This window comes from Xiphophorus couchianus, chromosome 9 (genome assembly GCF_001444195.1).
Source record: "Xiphophorus couchianus chromosome 9, X_couchianus-1.0, whole genome shotgun sequence".
Taxonomy (NCBI): domain Eukaryota; kingdom Metazoa; phylum Chordata; class Actinopteri; order Cyprinodontiformes; family Poeciliidae; genus Xiphophorus; species Xiphophorus couchianus.
Genome location: NC_040236.1, coordinates 19,970,492 through 19,987,795, shown reverse-complemented (window position 1 = coordinate 19,987,795; position 17,304 = coordinate 19,970,492). Strand labels below are relative to the sequence as shown.

Sequence of the window (17,304 nt, the reverse complement as noted above, 5' to 3'; positions counted from 1 at the left end):
GTGAAGCCTGTCCAAAAATATTTTTTAAAAAGGTTATACGAGCCACTGTCCCGTAGTTGTAAAATTGAATTAATTAACTTTAATTAAACCTGATTATTTCATTTTAAAGTATATTATAACAGCTTGGCAGCGACGTTAAACACTCGAGGGACTTGATTTATAGTCAGGCAGGATGCTGGCTTCCATAAAACTACAAAATGGTCCTACGATGTTGTCTTCCGTAAACATTTGAATTAGGAAATGTGGAAAAAGCCTCGCACATTTTCAAAGTATTTGTGTTTTCAAATACTTTGAAAATACATGTAAAAATTTACTTTAGCGATTATGATGTACTTTGAATTGTTTTTTGTGTTGGCTTGCTTATCTAAATGCTATTGTTTGAACAAAGCGGGTAAGTAATATAGTTAGACGTCTTCTTTCTTGGCAAGAAAACTGATCTAATGATTAATGTCTTGGAAACAAAAGAGATTAAGATTTTCCCTAAATGTAAAAACATGTCCTCACGTGAAGCACGTCTCCGAAAATACAATTGACCAAAATATCTTTGACCAAGACATTATACTATGGACAGTTTAAGCCAAGAGTTCCTATATTTAAAAAAAAAACTACTAAATTGCAGTAAAATACTATCTACTAACTCTTTATAAAATGTTTATCTGTATAATACTCCCATTTTCGCAGACGAGCAGGAGCACTGCGATCAGCTCAAACAGTGGCTAGAATCATCCTCTGTGTCCCTGGAGCTTAGCAAGAAGGGCTTCCACAGGTATCTGGTTATACACCTGTCATAACATTGTGACCACTGGCAGGTGAAGCGAATATGTCTTCATCATGACACATTACGTTGTAGATAATAGCAGGCGGACAGTTTGTCCTCAAAGTAGATGTGACAGAACCAGATAAAATTGGCGATCATAATGATTTAAGTGCATTTGACAAGGCAAAATTGAGATGCCTTTTCAAGAAAATGCTCGAGATTGTGAAGATAATGTTGGTTCTCATAGAAAGTAGGGGTGCACTGATGGCAGTTTACTGGCTGATCGCCAATTTCAATCTTTAAAAAGTCTGACCTGCTGATTTAGATTGTGTCCAGTACCAGATAAGTTCGGGGTATGAGATCGACTTTACATGTATGTGTCGACCGATCACCAATCTCCCAAAATTAAGGAGATTGGTGCCAATAAATCAGTGCATCCCTAATAGAAGGGTATCCAAACTGCAGTTTGCTGGATATTTAGCTGCAAAGCTGTCAGGAATGGATAGCAAATTCCTTTATGATAAAAAAAAAACACTATTCCTATACTGTACTACAGAAACATTTTGAGAGCTCTACAAAACATTTGCTGTGTTACCCTAACTTTTAAATTCCCAACATCTCAATCCAATTGGGGATGACAAATGAGACAGATGACAGATTTGAAGCTCCACCTTTAAAATCTGCCACTAACATCTTGGCGGTAAAAGCACAACATAACTTCAAGTGCGTAGTTGTTGTCTTGACTCATCGGGGCAGGGCTATTTGGGCAAGAAAAGATTAAATTGATAAGAATGGTTGACTCCAAAATTCGCTGCAGACTGTGCACATAAAAAATGGTGGGTGAGAGTAGGATACTTAAAAATAGTCGTTCACCACACACAAAACAAGCAATGAAGAACCCTCTCAAATGGACTGCTACAACTCTTCTAGTGTAGCAACCAGTATAGAAACTCTTGTGCAACAATCAGCTGTGAATGTAATACTAACACCTTTTCCACACAACTAATACCTTCATCCCATCATATAGTAATCTAATCTCTTAAAAAAAAAACAAATGTCATTTGAGTACTATTTTATCTTTTTGAGCATAATAGTCTTTGAAATTCTTTATTGATATTATTTATGTTTCACTGTACTTTACTGCTAAGGTTTTGAAAAAGTTGTAATGATTTTATATCTGCTGCTGTGATAAACCAGTCTGGGATAAATACAGTTTGTCTATTTAGCAGGTGGCCATAATGTCATTTCTAATTCATATACATGTTATAAAGAGACAAAAAAGGCTTCAGGAACTAATTTCTCTTGTGTTTTAGGGAGGTGACAACCACTGTTGAGCTCAGACCAAGCGCACTCAGTGGCGCCAGCGTTTTGCTGCTTTACAGATGGCCGAATGGCGTCTTTGTAGATCCATATCAACTGGCATCCCTAAGTGATCAAAGCAACTTTGAGGTAACACCATGACAACCATGGCACAGTATATTGGTTTTAAAAAGTCCATATTTGCATTTTTTTTCTTAATTATCTTTGTCTTCATTTCTTTAAGATATTGCTAGATTCAGCCATTGACCTCGAAGTGCCTGCTCACAAGACGTCTGGATTTCTTACCTATGTGTTTCCCTCCCATACTGGATCAGCTCCCAGTTTCCTACAATTAACAATTCCAGTACACGGGCGCTATCACGAGCCCTCTTTTGCTGGGGAAGCATTCGCATCTGTTCACATTGAACCTCCTGACCTGCTGCTGCGCACAGAAAAATGTAAACATTTAATGTTTCTTTTCCTTTCTCAAATTGTACAGATGCACCAATCAGATGTTTTTTGTTTGGCTATCTTTTCCTCGAGTTTTCCCACCGATTCCAGTTTTGACAGATTAGGGGATTTTTCTTTTCCCCCATCCAAAAATTATAATGCAGAGAAATGTGCTGCACTTTTTTTGATAGATGTATAAGTTTTGAATCTGACAGAGAAGACATCGTTTACAAAACAATCCTCATTTATGCATCACAGTATAAATCCTTCACTGTATTCGATTTTTATACAGTTTAAAAAGAGCATCATAGTTTAATGGTGCAATTATAGATTGAAAAGTGTGGACATTTTTAGTGTTTTTAATAATTTATTTAGTAAAAAAAAAAAATCACGAGTCAGTATTTGACCTACCAGTAAGAGCTAATCAAGGAAATGTTGTTGGATTTCAATCTTTGGGTGATTGCTTGGTGCATCTCTAATAAACATACAATTTATTATCTGATCTAAATCGACAATGTTTGTGTTGAAGATGTCTTGATTATGCCCTTGTATTCCCTCTATAGAAGAAACTCAAAAAGAGGATTTGTTTTCCATATTGAACAGACAGTGCAACTTTTAATCAAACAGATTTTGTAATTTCCTCCATTCCAGGCTCAGATCTTCGCAGATTTGATTCTCATTCTGTAGTGGACGCTCCATGCACTGTCAGCAATTCCAGCACATGCTCATGGGTGAAACAACCTCTGCAGCAGGTGCTTTTTTTTCTCTAAATCTTTACAAATCATTTTAACAAAATAAAAAAGAGAAAAAAGAAAGAAACAACCCTACTATTCAAATCTCCCTCTTTCTCATTCAAAATATGTCTTGCTTCCTTTAGGAGTCCAGCACCGTCAGTGTCATGTTACCGGTTGGTGACGGGTCAGCGACGATGCTCGTCTGCGGTGGGACTCTTCTTGCCACTATGGTCTGCTGTGTGGCGTTGTCTAAATACATGTTGAAACATCGACTTGTTTAAGCTGCAACAGTCAACAGGACTTGTTCTAAACAGGGTTATAATGTGGAGCAGTCATGTCTGGGGCCAGGATCATCCTAGCTGCTTGCTGTAAATGCAAAACAGATCTGTATCTGTTGTGAAAGAATCCCAGGTATCCACATCTCAAACTCTCCCAGAGGAGCGTAATGCGACTCAATGATTTTACAGATTTTTTTAAATTCATTTTTTTGATATGAAATTGAAATTTTGCTCAGACATTATCAAAAGATAACTTGTTGTTGTTGTTGTTTAAGCAGTTGGGAAACAGAAATAAAGAATGTCTAGAGCTACAAAGGATGTTTTAGATAAATAAAATATGTCAATCTTATATTTGCTTGTACATGTCAGAATAATTGCTAACGTTGATGAAATAAACGTGAAACATTAAGGTGTGGAATAGTATAATTTCAACTCAAACCCCTTAAAAGAGATCTCCAGTTGTGATGAAATATATTTAATTATGTAAAACTTCAGTTTCAGCTTCAGTTATTTTTTAAAGTATTTTTTTTTTCCTAAGTGTTTTTTTGTTGTTGTTTTTTGGGGGAATTCAATGTTTGAAGTGCTGAGTATCTTTGTGTTGAACGGATGATCTAATGCCTGGAGACCCCCTCTGATGGCTAACTTTCCCCCTCACTCCATTCATTGGAAGCGTTGCCTCACTGCAGGGGCCAGGGCTGGGTCGGTAGTTCCGCTTCCCCCCTGCGCCATAGTGGAGTTATCCCAGGGCCGAAAAGACTGATGAAAAGTTGGAACTGTAAATAGTTGGACTCAGATTTTTTTTTTTACTGAGGTGTTTGCGCACACGGTGTAGCAGCCAGAACCCAAATGTTTCGTCGGGAGGATTTTTAGTGGATTTTGTCCTCGTTTTCCCAAACCGTCGGGGATTTTCCGGGAGTCAAGTTGAAGCGGTGTGGAAACTCCGGTGAGCTCCGCCGCTTCTGCGTCGTCTCCGTTAGCCCGCTAGTTGGGAATATTTGCAGGAGCCACTTTGGCCTTTCCCATATCTTGTGTTGGGTTGTTAAAACTCCAAATTAATGACGGAAAGTTTTGAGCTGCACTTTGGTTAATCATTTAGCTTTTAACCACGTTAGGTTTAAAAGAGCTGCTGTAGCATGTCATGCTAAGCACAACTCTTAGCTAGCACACTTGTTGGTCAAGCGGTGAATGCTAACGTTAGCCTGCTAACGCCCCTGTTGGTGCTCAATTAAATAGCATTTAGAGACAATTAAAATGGTGGAAACACGCATATTACTGGAGAGTCTGCCAAGGGGGAGACGAAATATCAAATAAGGAGCTGCTAGGTGTCAGGTTTACAGAGCAGGACATAAAGAAGGAGTAGCTTACAATGTTTTCATACTAATCAGGACGTCTATTTTGCATTAGACGCATTAACTTTGCATTAATTTGTAGTTTCTCCCAATGAAACTGTAGAAACTATGTTGCTCTTTTCAACATACAGTCATTGTTTAAATTTCAGGTTAAAATTAGAGAACGTTTGACTATATAAAGAGGAGGCCACACTGATTGCACATGCCTTTAAGTTTATACTTGGTTACTCATGTAACATTGGGCTTTATTAAAACCTCAAGAGACGGAGCAACACGACAGATAGATGGTATCGCACACCCGTAGTCCAAATCATCTAAAAGAACAATGAATAATAAAAAAGGAATAAGGAAAGGAAGGCAATGCAGCAGACAAAAGACAAATCAAACTCTTAAAAGTATGACAATCATTAGTATTCAGCCGCATTTGTTCAAATACAGATCCACTGGAACAATTAACTTCACAAGTGGAGTTCACTGTGAGTAATTTAATGGTAGTGGCAGCATCAAGCTGTGGGAAAGTTGGGGTCATTTTTGTTTTTTGTCAGCAGGAACAGTGAATTGAAAATCTGTGGCAAGTCTTGGCATCTCAGAGATTTCCCAAAATCGCTCTATGAAATCTGTCACAACTTGAGAGATATTTTGCAAAGAAGAATGAGCTAAACCTTCAGGCTGCAGATGTCCAAAACAGATAGAAATCGTAATTTGAGCTGTATTTGCAACAAAAGGTAGTTATGTTGATACTGACAGGGCTGTATATAAATGGATACCACACTTGTAAAACTCTTATTTTGTAGAAGGTTTTTGAAATGCATGCATCTTCTTCTTTTCCTCTACACAATTATGCACTACTTTGTTAAATTTGTGGTTTCAGCTTGGCAGGAGCTATGGATGCTTAAGTTTATACTTTCATGGCTTAAGTGACAACATAAATTGGAATGTTTTCCAAGAAAAAGTGACTCTGGTGCAGTTTTTAGACATCCTCTGCTGTATTTAGAACTTTTAATAGTCATTTTCTGTTCTAACAATAATTAAACTTCTTCCCAGGTGCCTCTCGGTGCTTCGTCTCCTATTCATGTGAACACTAACGCCCCTTCTGATGTGAGTCTTGCCTCCCTTGCTCGCTCATCTCAATCCTGAACCACTTCTTGTTTGGCTGCCTGCTCTGCCCCGTGCGGCACGCGTCCACCTCTCTACAATGTGCGATAATGGAGACCCCGAGGACAAACCCCCCGCCCCTCCGGTGCGGTCAGGAAGCACCATTTTCGGTACCGGTGCCGGCAAAGACTCGTTCTCGGCCAACCACAAACCGCTGCCGTCTGTGCCCGAAGAAAGGAAACAGCGGAAAGGCATCATGTCCATCCTGTCGGGGGCCGAAAAAGGTGAAGTCCAGGGTTTGAAACTTGATGAGAAGCTTAATCCAAAGATGCGGTCGTGGTAAAAGGTGTGGTTTCAATTCATTAAAGATTTGGTTTCTTTTCATTTTACGTAGGTAGGAAAAAAGATAGAGACAAAGAGCGACCGGAGATCTCGCCGCCCTCTGATTTCGAGCACACCATACACGTCGGGTTTGACGCCGTTACGGGGGAGTTCACGGTGAGTTTTCACTGTTTGGTCAGTCTTGTTGAAACTCACTGTCTGCATCGTGTATGAACTTCTGTTATGTTTTGTTTGACTCATGAGTAGGGCATGCCAGAGCAATGGGCTCGACTGCTGCAGACCTCAAACATCACCAAGTCGGAGCAGAAGAAAAACCCACAGGCTGTTCTTGACGCCCTTAAGTTTTACGACTCTACGGGCAACGGCCGCCAGAAGTACCTCAGCTTCTCGTCCTCTGGTGAGAAATTAAATATTCATTTATTTTGGTCACTTTTAACCTTTCCATGCACAAGTCAAAGAAAGACGAAACACACAATGCGTCAGATCCAACAACAATACAGTCCAGTTGAGTCCTGCTCAGAATAAAAATGAAACTCAGCTGATCATAAAATACCAATTGGGGGGGGGAAAGCAGCACTGAGCTTGGAGTACTTTCTGTGGCGATGAAAAAAAACCCTCTAATTTTTGTGGTTTTCTTTACACAGAAAAAGAGGCCTTCCCTGCAGGACCTCAGTCTGTAAGTAATTCAAACTTGTTTTTAACGTTCGTCTCCAGCTTTAGTGCTGCTCTCTGTGTTTTGAAGCTGAATAAACGTTGCTTTTATTTCGAATAAGCCTGTGAAAAATAGCTCCGAACCCTCATCTCCGAACATCAAAGACATTGACGACGACGACGACGATGAAACTCCGCCCCCTATCGTGGCTCCAAGACCAGAACACACAAAGAGTGTAAGTCACCACCCGTGAGTCTGTGGAAAGAAAATCGGCCACCTTTGGTGTTTTATTCTTGATCTCGTTTAACTTTTCAGCTACAAAAGTTTATTTCATTATGTATTTGGTCAACCTTCCAGATGTACACCCGCTCTGTAATTGACCCCATTCCTGCTCCAAGTACGTGTCCAGATGGGGATGCTGCCTCTAAGTCTGCAGACAGACCGAAAAGGAAGACCAAGATGACGGACGAGGAGATCATGGACAAACTGAGTGAGTTATTACCAAACTACACACTTCTCCTACCTACAGGTCTCTTCATCTTTCTCATGATGTTTGTGATGTGGCTCACAGGAACCATAGTAAGCATCGGAGATCCCAAGAAGAAGTACACAAGATATGAAAAAATTGGCCAGGGGTAAGTTCCGAGGTGTCGCGCAAAATCTTTCATCCCACGTTTCTACCATGCGATGAAGGAATTTGTCTGCCCTACAAGTTTGACGAGTTTTTACGTCTTTTGCTGTATTGGCGTAATTGTAGCTGTAGATTCTAATGAGGTTAACATTAGCTGCTACGTTTGTAAATAGTGATGCTTTCGAGTTTTACTTGAAAGTCAAAATTTCAAAGTTGAAGAAAACTCAAACAGAACACCAAATAAATAAATAAGGGTACCTATACTTCCCTACGTTCATTATCCAATATGGCTTCTGTCAAGGTTGCTCAAATTAACTATGTGTACGTATAATGATTTGTACCTCATTAAGCTAGTTACACAGATAGCATATTGCTACCGCTGTTTGTGAATATATTCCGTTGGTGTTTGAATCAATAACTTGGTAGTGGTCATTGACACGGCATTAAGCAAGTCCATCTAGTTTTCCGAGTTCCAACATGAACGCCCTCAACCTTGTTTAGAACCTGTTGTTAATGCTCAGGCTAGTTAGCATAGCCTCCGATGAGGGTGGATAAACAGATTTCCTGTGACAGTAAGTTGTTTTTCAGCCATTAGCACATAGAGCAGTGCATACACAAGCATGTTTGACAACACCAAGACCCTCCTCCTGGTTTTGATTTGTTGTTTCTGACTGGGAGCTGTGCATTTCTGCAGATGGCAGTAGGACCACCAGGAGGGTGCAGAGAAGCTTGATTTTTTTTTTTCACATATTACCTATTTTATGTTGTAATGTCACAATATGATGACAGTTTTATTAAACATGTAAAAAAAAAAAACATTTATAAAAGGTTATATATACAGAAGCTTTAATGGCCATACAAAGTTTGATGTTAAAAATAACGACTTAGTTTTTTCTCAAACTGCTCATAAAACAATGGGCTGTACATTATAAAAAGTATGCAAGATCTTCATTGCTTTGTCTTTGAAATAATTTACAAAATTGTACATTATATTTACATTACAAATTATAAAAATACAGGATAATTCCCACAAATGTCGTACAAATGTAGACAATAATTATAATATAAACATAAAAAACTACTCCTAGCTCACTCAGCTCTTCTGCTCCCCGCCTGATTTCAGTTCCTTTTTGTTTTGTTTTAATTCATATATATTAAATTAGTTTCTCAGCCATGTCACTTTAATGCAGGCACATTTCGCTTGATAATATTGGCCACACTTATTATAGGTCAGAATTTCTCACATAGAGAAGTGGGTCTCTTCTTTCGGCAGCCATTTGCTTTCACAAGTGGTTCTAGTAGCTTTTGAATCATAGTGTGGGTTAACGTTTTCATACACAGCTTCTGCATTGTGGCTTTCATTTGTTAAACTAAATGTGTATATTTCTTATTTTGGAACCTGGTAATCTAAATTGAGCGTTTTACTTCAGTTTTTCATTGTTTTATTTGACTAAATTTCAAATATGAGTGGATTGTTGCCTAAAATGTGTCTAAAGCGGTCCATTTACACTTTTTGCAGGGCATCAGGAACAGTATTCACCGCCATTGATGTCGCAACAGGACAGGAGGTAATAGAATCTCAAAAAAACGAAATGTGTAATTTTTTTCTATTATTAACCAAACTGAAGGATGACTCAGTAAAAAGGTTTACTTGCAACGGTAATTTAAGGAAGCCAAATTAGTAAGAAAATCACCTTTTATGCTTCAGAAATCTTATTGGTAGTGAATCTATAGAGAAAATTTTTTTTCTTTGTGCACTTTCCAATGACAGGTGTTTGGTTTACATTGAACCCAATCTCACCATGAACCTCCACATTAAATCTGTGGTTGCTCATTTTGTCAGGTGGCCATCAAACAGATCAATCTACAGAAGCAACCCAAAAAGGAGCTAATCATCAACGAGATTTTGGTGATGAAGGAGCTGAAGAACCCCAATATTGTCAACTTCCTGGACAGGTGAAATTAAACTTTAACATACCTTGGGTGTTTAATAAAGTGCCACTTGGGGGGGGGGGGAGGAATCCTTTTAAACCCCAAATGTTGTTGTTTTCAGCTTCCTGATGGGGGAGGAGCTGTTTGTGGTGATGGAGTATCTGGCTGGCGGGTCGCTGACGGACGTCGTCACAGAAACCTGCATGGACGAGCCTCAGATAGCTGCCGTCTGCAGAGAGGTGCTCCTCACTCGTCCCGCTTCCGGCAAATTTAAAGAAAGTCCTACGCCACGCAGAAGGTTAACCCGTCTTAACAATCTTTTCCCACCCTCTTCTCGATTCCAGTGTTTACAAGCTTTGGATTTCCTACACGCTAACCAAGTCATTCATAGAGATATCAAAAGTGATAACGTGTTGCTGGGGATGGATGGTTCTGTAAAGCTGAGTAAGTACGACTTCCTTACAAGCAGCTTCGTTCTTTAGCCTGGAAGGGGAAAAAAAAGAAACAAACATGTCCTCCTTCTTTCGCCGGCAGCCGATTTTGGCTTCTGTGCCCAGATCACTCCTGAGCAGAGCAAGCGCAGCACTATGGTGGGCACGCCCTACTGGATGGCCCCCGAAGTGGTGACCCGAAAGGCTTATGGGCCAAAAGTAGACATTTGGTCACTTGGTATCATGGCCATTGAGATGGTTGAAGGCGAGCCCCCCTACCTGAACGAGAACCCACTACGAGTGAGTACAAAGAAATGCTGGTGACGTAGGGTGGAGTATTAAAAGTTGATTTGTGTTTTAACATGGTCTTTGATCAGCTGCAGCTTTTTGACTTGAATCAATCAACATTGTAGCACAAGAAACTTTGTTCTCTATATTCAGGGTAACTATTGCCTTCAAAATAAAACAACTTTTATCACATCTTATGTGATAAAAACATCACATAAGATGATTTGATTCATCTTACGTTTTTTCGGTACGACTGGAACTCTTGTGTAGTGGAAGAAAAGCGACCTGTGACTTAATCAAGAATTTTGAATTGGCTTTAGATTATTTAATTGGTTTGGAATTGGAAAATAAAACAGGTTTCGACATCATCACAAATCAGAAATCTAAAATGTGTGGCGTACATTTGTTGTCAACCACAACCTTCAATTCTTTGTGAGGACACCTTTCACTGCAGTTCGAGCTGCAAATGAAAAATGGCTGAAGCTCAGTCACATTGCATGGTTGGCATCTGTGAACAACAAATATTCTCAGTTAAATTTAATTGGACTTTGACTGGGCCATTTTAACACACGGATATGCTAACGTTTTTACCTTAAGAATCACCTTTATTGAGCAAGTTTGTGTGCATGAACAAGGAATTTGACTGTCTTTTGAAGGCAGTTGGGTTACACTGGATTTTATTGAAGGGCATCTGAATAATGCACACCACGCTTTTCAGATGTTTGATGGTAAAATAACTGCGAAACCATCTTCCCTGCACTTCACAACTACGTTTTCCATCACATGAAGTCTCAATAAAAACCTTAAACTGACATAACAGTAAGGCTTTTCTCTCATCTCAAACACTTTGCCAGGCATTATATCTGATTGCCACAAACGGCACACCCGAGCTCCAGAATCCAGAGAAGCTGTCTCCGGTTTTCAGAGACTTCCTGAACCGCTGTCTGGAAATGGATGTAGAGAAGAGAGGCGGAGGCAAAGAGCTCCTACAGGTAAAAACAGTCATTATTTCATGTGTTGTTTGTTTGTTTGTTTTTTTTTTTTTACAGTATTTTTTCTGATCTTGCTGTCAATTTGTGTCGTTGCCGCTCAGCATCCGTTCCTGAAGCTGGCGAAGCCGCTCTCCAGTCTCACGCCTCTCATCCTGGCAGCCAAGGACGCCATGAAGGGCACTCGTTAACGGACGAAGCCCAGCCGACCCCCTCCTGCCTTACTTATGCTGTGCACAGATAATGTGCCAACCGTTTAGATTTCGTGCCAGACAATAGGCTGAGAGTGACTTGCCAGCCTTGATGCACCAGCCTTGTAAGCCCTGACGAACCTCACTGTGAAGACCAAAAACCGGGAGCACAACCCCCCCCCCCCCCCCCCCCCCCTCCACCGCTGTCAGCACGAACTCTTACCGTCAAATGACAAGTCAAACTAAAGTGCTTAGTTACAGAGTCAGGCGTAGTTCATTTTTGTACATCAAAACTGGTGACATGTTAAAACTAGGCTTGTATTTAACTTGGAATGAAGAAGGCGCCTAGTTTAGTTTGTTGTTTTTTTTTGTTTTTTTTTAATCAACTGCCTTAAACAAATGCAAAATGTTGCCTAATGTATTGTTGATTGTGTCTGTCTTGTGTTTCCCATGATTTTTACTACCTTTATAATTGACATTTTCAGCCTGTCAGTATCGTAGTTATTTTGATACTTGAATTTCATGTTTGTCCCCCGCCGGTCCACTCCCGTCTCCTGGTCCAAATCGTCTCATTCAGTGGACGTTCTGTTTCCCAGTAGACCCATGTCGTGTGGAGATTTCTCGTCTCGGTTTTATAGGAAACGTTTCAGTGCATTATTCATCATGACCATGTGCTGTGATTGTGATGTTCTTTAGCTGACAGATCTACTGTACCAGTTCCTCCCCCCTGCATCTGTAGTGTCCTGATGCCAGAGGCACACCTTGCAGGCATTTAAATGTTAGACTGACAGGGTTTATACTTTATTCTCTGTTGCTATTAAAATGAGTATCGTATGTTGAACTCTGTCCTTTGTGTTCTTCCAGACTAAACAAGTGGACTTTTCTCACACAAGGGTTGTGTATTTTTTGTGTAGCTTGAGAACCAGTTACCAAATGCTAATTAGATTTTTTTTTTAAACTGCAGACAATAAACTATTTGTTTAGTCTTTGTCAACACACAAATAAATACAACTGGTTTTAATATGAATTGGTGGTGAGATTATTTGTGTGAAAACTAAGAGATTATTAATATTTAAATTATGTTTACAAGAATCTGATCAGATGATGGAATCAGCTCTGTAAATAGGTGGCGTGCACTAACCAAAAATTATAGATTTTATAAATCAAAAGCGTTATTTCCTTAATAAAGTGTTATTTCTGTGGTGGTAATAAGTAGCCATCCACAAAATACAAATTGTGATATTTTGCTAAATTGAGTAACTGATCCAAAAATGTAACGTCGTATCCGAATTCTTGTACCTGAAAGATTAAAAACAAGGTAATTTTACAAAATGTTTCAGGGGGCGCCACATATACTGGATGTGTGTGTTTGTGTAAAAAGTTCCCATCTCTGCCGAGCCCACACGGCAAGCTAGAGTTCGGCAACCTTCGGTTCGTGTTCAGCTAGGACACGCCTCTTATGTTATTCAGGAACTGTGGCGCTTTTATTCTGAAGGGCACAGTCGGAAATCCATCGTCGGAGTAAGAAGCTCCAAACTCGGATGCTGCGAAGTTGAGCGCCGGTAATGTCCGTTTGACACCCGAATTAGTAATGGCGGTCCATCTGAAAGACAGAGAAGCCTACGAAAGACTGAACTACCTGTACCAGGTGGGGGAAAGTTTTGACGAACCGCCGCTAGCAGTCACATGTTCGCTACTTTGCTCATTGGGTGTAAATGACGGCGTCTCTGGTTTTTTGTGTCTCCTCAGGCTGCGCACTGTGTCTTATCTCAAAACCCAAACAACGTGGAGTTGGCTCGGTTCTACTGCTTCACGCAGAAAACAATAGCAAGACGGCTGGTTCTCAGGCAGTAGGTACACACGTAGCTTTAGCAATATGGTTTTATTTTGAAGGAAAGGGTGAATGTCGTCACTTCCTTGTGATGTAGCAACTTTTTAAATGTTGAAATTTGTAATTTATTCTTTACTTTATCAATACTTTTGATAAAGTGTTTATGTTTAAATGGTTACTTACGTTTGAAAGAGCGTAAAATAATTTTTCAAATGACATCAAGATAATGTCTGTTGTTTAAATATTAAAGGGGTTTTTCTAGCATTTTAAAGTCGCACCAATTTTGTATCTATTAAAAAAACATGCAGTAATGTGTTAAATCAATTGACTTTTTGCATGTATAGATATATTCTGGCAAAAAAAAAACCTAATAGACCTTTGAGTTGATTAAAAACATGTTTGTTTTTAATTGTATCATTTTTAAGTTTGTGCACAGCAGCTCTAAATAATAGCATTGAGCAAATATTATATTGCCTCTCTTCATAAATGGGCATAATCTCCCGAGTGAGATTACATTATAAGTTGTATAACTTGATGCCTACCTAAAAGCCTAACTTTCTGAATGGCATTTGACAAAGAAAAGAAAGCACTGTGTGTGTAGAAACTTAATTGGACAGTCATACTTTTTAGAAAAACTGTAAATGGTATAGTTTTTCATTTGTGAGATTTACTCTAAACAAACAAAAAAAATCAAGTACCTAAAAACAATTGGACAGGCTATAAAAATAAAATAAAATAATCCTAGAAATGCCTGCAGGCATAAACTCCCCGGCAGGCAGGAGAGCAGCATCCAGAGAGAATTTTAAATTGTGACTTTATTTCATTTGAACTCATTTTCCTGCAGAGACCCATCAGTGAAGAGAACTGTGTGTAAGAAATGCTGCTCACTGCTCATCCCCGGTGTTACTGCCACAACCAGACAGCGGAGTAAGGCAGATAGTCATTTCAGTGACGTTGTTGACTTTTATTTTTAATCTTTGTTCAGTAGTTTTTAGTAATAAATTCCTGTTTTCTCACTTTGATTAGGAAAAAACAAAAAGAATCGCTTTACTGTAGTGAGGTGTCTCGGCTGCGGCCAGACCAAGAATCTACTGAATAATCCAGATCATTGTTTGTGGGCGGACCGACCCGAGGCGCAGCTGGAGCAGCGGAAACAATCTGGTGAATAGGCAAACTTTTTGTTTTCCTTCTTCTTAAAAAAAAGAAGAAGAAAAAAGAATTCACGCTTTTATTGGTAAAATTTTATTTTTAGAATTTTATTACTAAAATAATTTTTGGAACGTTTGCACCCTTTCTTGCAGATCCAGCCCCTTCAGCTAAAAATCAGCCCAAATGCCCAAAAGCTGATGGGTCCCAGTCTTCGAAAACGCATGATGCTCAGAGTTCTACCAGCACATAGGTTGTTTTGTTTTTTTTAAATAGAAAGCATACCTTGGATAAATACAGTGGCCAATATTTTTTTTTTCATTTAATTTATTTCACTGAATACATGCTGCAAATTGCGCATTTTTTCCACAAGTTTTTTTTTTGTCTGAATATAAACAAAGTTGAAGCTACATTTATTGTTTTTACATTTTTTCCAAATATTTCACATAATGCATCCTTTGCTGTTCAGTTAAAGTAAACCTCTTATTAGCATTGACCATTTCTTGTAATAGTCTTTTTTTTTCTATTACCATCTGTCACTTTTTCTTCTTTTCCGGTTTGTCTCCTTTCGGCACTCTGAAGCGTGTCTTCTGGAAATACAGAAGGTTCTTGGCAAAAAGCTTGGGAATGTGACCCATGTAAAGGAGAAGAGCCAACATCATCCCTGGGAAACAAGCAATTTTTAAAGAAACCGTTAACAGACTGCGACACACACACGAACGCACCGTTTGGTGTTGAGTAATGTGACATACCTGTGAGAGAGCTCAGCCAGTAGACCACTGCATACTCTTTGAAGGTAAATCCAGGACAGTGGAAGGTGAGTCCATAAGCCAGAGATGGGTTCATGAAAGCAGAGGTGTAGCTCCTGGCTGGGAAATAGAACGGATAAGTCAGGACATTAGCTGTTTAGCTGGTTTTGAATGTGAAAGACTTAAAACATTTGAATAAAACCAGACTTGATGCTTCGTAGTAGGGGTGTCCCGATGCAACTTTTTCCAGTTCCGATGCAATACCAATATTGCAAGTTTGAGCAATGGCTGGTACTGATAATTGATCAGCTACAACATCGGCATGAATCGTACATACTTTTATTACTTATTTTGTAGTGTAGAATGTTAGAAAAGACTTCATCAAGTGATATTACACATGAGAACAGTGGTCTACAACAATAGGTATCAGAACAACTGAACTAACCCATTTGTTATTAAGCAATGGGTCTTCGTTTGAGATACAAGCGCTGCTGGATAAAAATAACGGAGCAGAATGCTTTTATCGGAGATGCAAGTTGATTTATTCCAATGCTCAGATCCCAATCCGATATTAATATCGGATCGGGACACTCCTACTTCCCATCCCTTCCAATAAGCATAAAGAAGTTTGAACAGACTCACCGACATGAGAGAAGAAAGTGAGTAGAACTGCGATCAGGGGTACCCGGATCAGAGCCGATCTGCGTCTCAGATTTAACTGGATGAGATGAAAGACGAGCGCGCAGGCACACTCTGTAAAAAAGCCTTGAACCACGGAGACCAGCAGGGACGTGCTGCATTCTCTCGACATGAGGTTTTTGATCATGTGCATGTCGGTCAACTCCAGGCTCCAGTAGTACCTGGCTGCCAGCAGGCCCAGGTGAGCCCCGGCGAACTGGGCCATGACAGCGAGCGCCGTGGGCAGAGCGCCGGCCTCCAGCTGCAGGAACTTCTGCACGACCAGGCTGGGATTCCCCGACGTTCCGGCGCAGAGCACGCCGTGAGTTAGCAGCAACACAAACAGCATGGTCACGGTCACATCCTGGCCCAGACCCCCGGCCCACTGGCCCACCTCCACGATGGTCTGTATCTCCATCCAGCACGCCACCAGCATGAAGGAGGCGGCGAACTCAGACACAAAGCTAAACCGAGGCCATTTTCTGAATAGCATTTGGACCAAGACCGTGAAAATCACCACCGACAGAAAGTACCCAAGTGATGCGTTAAGTCCAGACATGGCTGACCTCGGGTGTCGTCCTCCGTCTCTTGGAAAAGAAGAATGAATGAAGGGTTGATCCAGCAGCCGGGCTTCTTTTTGACAACGTGGCGCACGCACAGACCCATTTCTTATCAGAGACACGTCAGGTTTTTTATCCCAAAACCACCTGCCAAAATACACACAGGCCTTTATGTCAGGTCAGGCAGCTGGCTGTCTTTCAGTGACTGTTTGATGTTGGTTTCCATTCAGTGTTAGCCTAATGATTCCTGCACCAACGGCACTGTTGGTAATAGGAAATGTACTGCCGTATGGACCGTCAGATAAGAGTTTTAAAACAGGTGAGGTACAGTGTATCCAGAAAGGATTCGCAGTTATCCACGTTTTTTGTTACAGCCTTTATTTTTTATGTTATTTTTTTTTATAAGTTAATACATTTTTTAAGAAATGTGTTAACTTGTTTCGCTTTTTTTTGTTCCTCAAAATTCGACATACATGGGAGAAGCACCATAAACCTGGAACAAACGTTCAGTAAACCACAAAGACGCTGGAACACTGAGTTTCTTTAAATCCAGGCTTAAAACCCACCTGTTTACTCTGCTTCTGATTAGTAGTAAGTGGAACATTGATCAATTTATTTGATGCATATTTTCTTGAAGATGGCTTTTGGCAAGACGTAACACTTATTGCTTGTTTCATAATTGGTTACTGTATGTTCTAATGTGTAAAGCACTTTGAACTGCCTTGTTTCTGAAACCTATTGTGCAAATAAACTTGACTTGTAATACTGAAAAAGGTTTCACAGGTTTATTAAAAGTAGAAAACCAAATGTTAGGTCTAAATGACCTAAACACAGACACAAAGAAGAGACAAGAGTCAGAATTTAATTTTACCTGCAGGGGGAGCACAGTTGAAACCCAGTTACAGATTTCTGCCTCTGCTCT

General features: G+C 39.9%; 4 protein-coding genes across 6 annotated transcripts; 3 read left to right on the top strand and 1 right to left on the bottom strand.

Annotated features, from left to right (window-relative positions):
* The first annotated feature begins 210 nt into the window (after positions 1-210).
* Positions 211-3,927, top strand: pigx (phosphatidylinositol glycan anchor biosynthesis, class X). The gene is made up of 6 exons (XM_028026805.1): positions 211-391; positions 682-766; positions 2,071-2,206; positions 2,301-2,514; positions 3,158-3,258; positions 3,384-3,927. The coding sequence occupies exons 1-6, from the start codon at positions 325-327 to the stop codon at positions 3,519-3,521; spliced, it is 741 nt and encodes a 246-aa protein (XP_027882606.1). The 5' UTR covers positions 211-324; the 3' UTR covers positions 3,522-3,927.
* A 274-nt stretch (positions 3,928-4,201) lies between these two features.
* On the top strand, positions 4,202-12,441 carry pak2b (p21 protein (Cdc42/Rac)-activated kinase 2b). 2 transcript variants are annotated; one of them, XM_028026801.1, is made up of 15 exons: positions 4,202-4,461; positions 5,912-6,246; positions 6,357-6,460; positions 6,551-6,701; positions 6,949-6,980; positions 7,078-7,191; positions 7,314-7,446; positions 7,528-7,591; positions 9,107-9,155; positions 9,431-9,543; positions 9,641-9,758; positions 9,864-9,963; positions 10,054-10,250; positions 11,093-11,230; positions 11,332-11,418. In XM_028026801.1, the coding sequence occupies exons 2-15, from the start codon at positions 6,063-6,065 to the stop codon at positions 11,416-11,418; spliced, it is 1,584 nt and encodes a 527-aa protein (XP_027882602.1). In that variant the 5' UTR covers positions 4,202-4,461; positions 5,912-6,062. The 2 variants fall into 2 exon arrangements, with proteins under 2 accessions (XP_027882602.1, XP_027882601.1); XM_028026800.1 differs by lacking the exon at positions 4,202-4,461 and having other exon boundaries at positions 6,063-6,246; positions 11,332-12,441.
* A 461-nt stretch (positions 12,442-12,902) lies between these two features.
* Positions 12,903-14,891, top strand: rpp21 (ribonuclease P subunit p21). Its single transcript, XM_028026807.1, has 5 exons — positions 12,903-13,066; positions 13,168-13,268; positions 14,094-14,176; positions 14,276-14,410; positions 14,551-14,891. The coding sequence occupies exons 1-5, from the start codon at positions 13,010-13,012 to the stop codon at positions 14,646-14,648; spliced, it is 474 nt and encodes a 157-aa protein (XP_027882608.1). The 5' UTR covers positions 12,903-13,009; the 3' UTR covers positions 14,649-14,891.
* On the bottom strand, positions 14,823-17,138 carry aqp12 (aquaporin 12). 2 transcript variants are annotated; one of them, XM_028026803.1, is made up of 3 exons: positions 15,787-17,136; positions 15,148-15,264; positions 14,858-15,059 (listed from the first exon to the last, which is right to left on the bottom strand). In XM_028026803.1, the coding sequence occupies exons 1-3, from the start codon at positions 16,379-16,381 to the stop codon at positions 14,932-14,934; spliced, it is 840 nt and encodes a 279-aa protein (XP_027882604.1). In that variant the 5' UTR covers positions 16,382-17,136; the 3' UTR covers positions 14,858-14,931. The 2 variants fall into 2 exon arrangements, with proteins under 2 accessions (XP_027882603.1, XP_027882604.1); XM_028026802.1 differs by having other exon boundaries at positions 14,823-15,264; positions 15,787-17,138.
* Positions 17,139-17,304: the final 166 nt, after the last annotated feature.

Excerpts from the sequence above, each read along its gene's own strand:
- rpp21 (XM_028026807.1), top strand. The coding sequence starts at position 13,010 with ATGGCGGTCCATCTGAAAGACAGAGAAGCCTACGAAAGACTGAACTAC. Across the intron at positions 13,067-13,167 it reads GACTGAACTACCTGTACCAG|GCTGCGCACTGTGTCTTATC; the intron begins GTGGGGGAAAGT and ends GTGTCTCCTCAG. Across the intron at positions 13,269-14,093 it reads AGACGGCTGGTTCTCAGGCA|AGACCCATCAGTGAAGAGAA; the intron begins GTAGGTACACAC and ends ATTTTCCTGCAG.
- pak2b (XM_028026800.1), top strand. The coding sequence starts at position 6,063 with ATGTGCGATAATGGAGACCCCGAGGACAAACCCCCCGCCCCTCCGGTG. Across the intron at positions 9,156-9,430 it reads ATGTCGCAACAGGACAGGAG|GTGGCCATCAAACAGATCAA; the intron begins GTAATAGAATCT and ends TCATTTTGTCAG. Across the intron at positions 9,759-9,863 it reads TAGCTGCCGTCTGCAGAGAG|TGTTTACAAGCTTTGGATTT; the intron begins GTGCTCCTCACT and ends TCTCGATTCCAG.
- pigx (XM_028026805.1), top strand. The coding sequence starts at position 325 with ATGATGTACTTTGAATTGTTTTTTGTGTTGGCTTGCTTATCTAAATGC. Across the intron at positions 767-2,070 it reads AGCAAGAAGGGCTTCCACAG|GGAGGTGACAACCACTGTTG; the intron begins GTATCTGGTTAT and ends CTTGTGTTTTAG. Across the intron at positions 2,515-3,157 it reads GCTGCTGCGCACAGAAAAAT|GCTCAGATCTTCGCAGATTT; the intron begins GTAAACATTTAA and ends CCTCCATTCCAG.
- aqp12 (XM_028026802.1), bottom strand. The coding sequence starts at position 16,381 with ATGTCTGGACTTAACGCATCACTTGGGTACTTTCTGTCGGTGGTGATT. Across the intron at positions 15,265-15,786 it reads CACTTTCTTCTCTCATGTCG|CCAGGAGCTACACCTCTGCT; the intron begins GTGAGTCTGTTC and ends TCTATTTCCCAG.